Raw genomic sequence first — 3,619 nt, 5'->3', positions numbered from 1 at the left:
CTAGGTTTGTTTCAAGTCCTTGTTCCCTTGTTTCCTGTACAAAAGAGTGAGGTGAGACCATGTCACCAAGACATCTCTGTTTATTCAAAACAGCCTTTCATCCTTCAGTGTTGTATCATCACCTTCACCCACATAGAGTCCGCTGTGCTCCCTCAAACAGTTTGCTAAGTTACCTGAGCTGTAATCAGTGAAAGGATGACTCTGCAATGGTATGACCTTTCTGTGCTTATATTTCCGAGTCCTCAATAGGGCCATTCAAAAATACTGCAGTAGGAAGTGATGGCAAAGATTCATTGGGATGGATAAAGTTTTCAGTTGGGAACTGCTTTACTTTTGAGAGAGCATGATCTCGGGTTGGCTTATGCTCCACAACCTGATTCTTAAGCACCACTGTTTCTGAGTCCCAGGCTTGTCCCCGCCGCAGTTTCTTAAAGGTGTTACGGAAACCCTCAGTACTGAAGTAGTAGATCAAGGGGTCCAGTGTGCAATTCATGCTGGCCAACAGCATTGTTGTAATTAATACTTGGCGGACAGAGGCCTGTGTTTCTTTCTCAACCTTAATCACACGGGCCTTCATCATCCCGTAGACTGCCAGGGTAGTGTTGTAAGGCACAAAGCAGATGATGAAGATGACCAGATTGACCAATAGGAGACGGATCGTCTTCTGCTGTCGCAGAGTCTTTGTCTGGCTGTTTCGGTAGAGCTCTTGAAAGATCCGAATCGAGCAGTACGTCACAGAGCTGAGAGGCAAGAGAAACCCCAAGATTTCAGCCAGGACAACTAGGGGGAAGAGGTTATTCTGCCACATGTTGTCACTAAAGCTTTCAAAGCACAGATAAATGGTCTTGTTCTGTACCTCACAGTGGTTTTGCTTGTGGACTATAGCTGTGGGGATGGAGCCTGTGAAGATCACAACCCAGACAATCAGGCAAAGGAGCTTGGCCACCTTGGGGCGCCGCAGGTGCCGCCAACGAAGTGGGTGAACAATGGCAGCATAGCGATCCAGATTGATGCACATGAGGAATAGGCAGCTACCATACATGTTGATCTGGAATACAGAGCCAGAGACCTGGCACAGGGTGTTACCAAAGGGCCAGTGGTGGTTAAAATAGTAGTAGAGTCGCAGTGGCAGAGGGAGTGTGAAGGTGAGGTCGCTCATGGCCAGGTTGAACATGTAGATCATGACTATGGACTTCAGGCGCAGGTAGCGGATGAATATCCATAGGGCCATCACATTCAGCATCAAGCCTGTCATGAATATCAGGATGTAGCCAGGCAGGAGCAGGTGGTGGTTGAAAGTGTAATCCTTGCATGTCTGAGATGCATTGGAAGCTGACATGCCAAGCGGGGATCAGAGGAGGGTGATGCTGAGGTGGCTGAGCCTGCTGGTGGGCTAAGGAGGCACAAAGAAAAGCTCTGAGAGAAGTCATTCCCCTCTAAGAAGCCACAGGCTGATCATTCCCCTTATCTGCAGCTGGGAGGTAGATGAGCACATCTGTCTTTCATCCAATCTGCTTTGGATTGCTGCTCTGTGGTCATCTAGCAGGGATGGTAATGCAGTTATCTAGAGTCAGCTTCTGCCTCTAGTTTAGCAATTCTTTCCAGTGCTTATGTGGATTCTGATGTGATGAAGGGTCATTGCCAGTTGTCAGCCCAACTCCTGGTCAGAGTGGAAGACCAAGACAGAAGATTTTAAGTTAGAGGAGGAAATCTCTTGAAATGTTAAAATCATGGTGACTTCTGCAGCAAGAGCTCACAAAGAAACCAGAAGACTAAGAAAAACAGACAATAGAGAAGTAAGTAATTATATGGCAGAAGAAGCCAGAGCACAGAGAAGGTAGTTGTTGTACAGAATCATTTATTGCTCAGCCTCAGGAAATGCACTTTGCTTTGATCACTGCTGAGGGCACATGTATGCAAGAAAGGGACAGCAAAAGAGTGCATGAGGAAAGTAGTCAACACAGGTCCAGAAAGAGAAAGAGAGAGAGAAAGAAAAAGAAGAGAGCAGGCATTTTGAGGGGAAAACACTGACTGGAAGGAATTGAAAATAAAAACTCTTCTATATCAGAGAAACAGGACTTTATACATCTGTACATCTGTGGCAGATAAAAAGACTTGACTTAGACTTAGACTTGACTCCACCCTAGCTCATTTTCCTAGGTTAAACAACCCACACAAAACTGAGTCCCAGCTAGTTGGAGTTCCTTACATTGCTTATATTCTATAGTTCCTTGCTTGCATTGGACCAGTGGTGCTTATTTGGATTGCATGTCCTCAGGACATTTTCTGACTTACAAACATGGTAAAGCATGTTGCTGTCCATGTCCCAAAACCATAGCACAACCAGGTAAGGTAAGGGAACACACAGTAAAGAAGGACAGGCCATGGGTTTCAGTGGTCTGGAAGCTGGAGCGCTTGCCCCATGAGGAGATGCTGAGGGAACTGAGCAGGAGAAGGGAAAGCTCCAGGCTGTATAATGTATATCCTATATTGGGTTTGCCTGGCAAGGTTTTGGCGACATGATTGGCTTCTGTGAGAAGCTGCTGGAAGCTTCCCGTGTCCGACAGAGCCAATGCCAGCTGGATCCAAGAAGGACCTGCCACTGATCAAGGCTGAGCCCATCAACAATGGTTGTATCTTCTCTGGGATAACATATTTTAGAAGGGGACAAGTTGCTGAATGACAGCAATTGCAGCCAGAGCAGAGGAGCGGGAATGTGTGAGAGCAACAACTCTGCAGACACCCAGGTCAGTGAAGGAGGAGGGCAGGAGCTGCTCCAGGCACTGGAACAGAGATTCCCCTGCAGCCCATGGTGCAGACAGTGGTGAGGCAGGCTGTGCCCCTGCAGCCCATGGAGGTCCATGCTGGAGCAGATTCCACCTGCAGCCCATGGAGGTCCATGGTGGAGCAGAGGGATGCCCAAAGGAGGCTGTGACCTGTGGGAAGCCTGCGCTGGAGCAGCTCCTGGCGGGACCTATGGTCCCATGGAGAGAGGAGCCCACACTGGGGCAGGTTTGGTGGCAGGAGCAGTGACATCCCCAGGAAACCCATGCTGGAGCAGCCTGTTCCTGAAGGATTCCTGCCATGGAAGGGCCCCACACTGGAGCAGTTCATGAAGAATTGCAGCCCATGAGAAAGACTCGTGGGAGAAGTTAATGGAAAACTGTCTCCTGTGTGAGGGACCCCACGCTGGAGCAGGGGAAGTTCTCCCCTGAGGAGGGAGGAGCAACAGAGACAACCTGTGATGAACTGACCACAGCCGCCATTCCACATCTCCTGTGCTGCTGGGGGGGGAGGAGGTAGAGAAAATCAGGAGTAAAGTTGAGCCTAGGAAGAAGGGAGCAGGGGGGGAAGATGTTTTAAGATTTGGTTTTGTTTCTTATTATCCTACTCTGATTTGATTGCTAATAAATTAAACCCATTTCCCCAAGTTGTGTCAGTTTTGCCTTTGACAGTAGTTGCTGAGCAATATCCCTGTACTTAATCCGTGAGTCTTTTACTGTATTTTTCTCCCCTGTCCGTTTGAGGAGGGAAGTGATAGAGCAGCCAAGGTTAACCCACCACACTCCCCATACCTGCAAGGTGGCTACTGAAACAGGACAGAGTTAGCTGCTCACAG

The 3,619-nt window shown here is 48.4% G+C and overlaps 1 protein-coding gene across 1 annotated transcript; it reads right to left on the bottom strand.

Moving 5' to 3' along the window:
• Positions 1-226: 226 nt before the first annotated feature.
• LPAR5 (lysophosphatidic acid receptor 5) lies at positions 227-1,339 on the bottom strand (the record flags this gene model as incomplete). The annotated part of the gene is made up of 1 exon (XM_080612456.1): positions 227-1,339. One exon carries the CDS (start codon positions 1,337-1,339, stop codon positions 227-229), a length of 1,113 nt encoding a protein of 370 aa, XP_080468582.1.
• Positions 1,340-3,619: the final 2,280 nt, after the last annotated feature.

Source organism: Psittacula echo (assembly GCF_963264785.1).
Source record: "Psittacula echo genome assembly, chromosome: 3".
NCBI lineage: Eukaryota > Metazoa > Chordata > Aves > Psittaciformes > Psittacidae > Psittacula > Psittacula echo.
The sequence above is the reverse complement of the archived record's forward strand: the minus strand, read 5'-3'. Positions and strand labels throughout refer to the sequence as shown.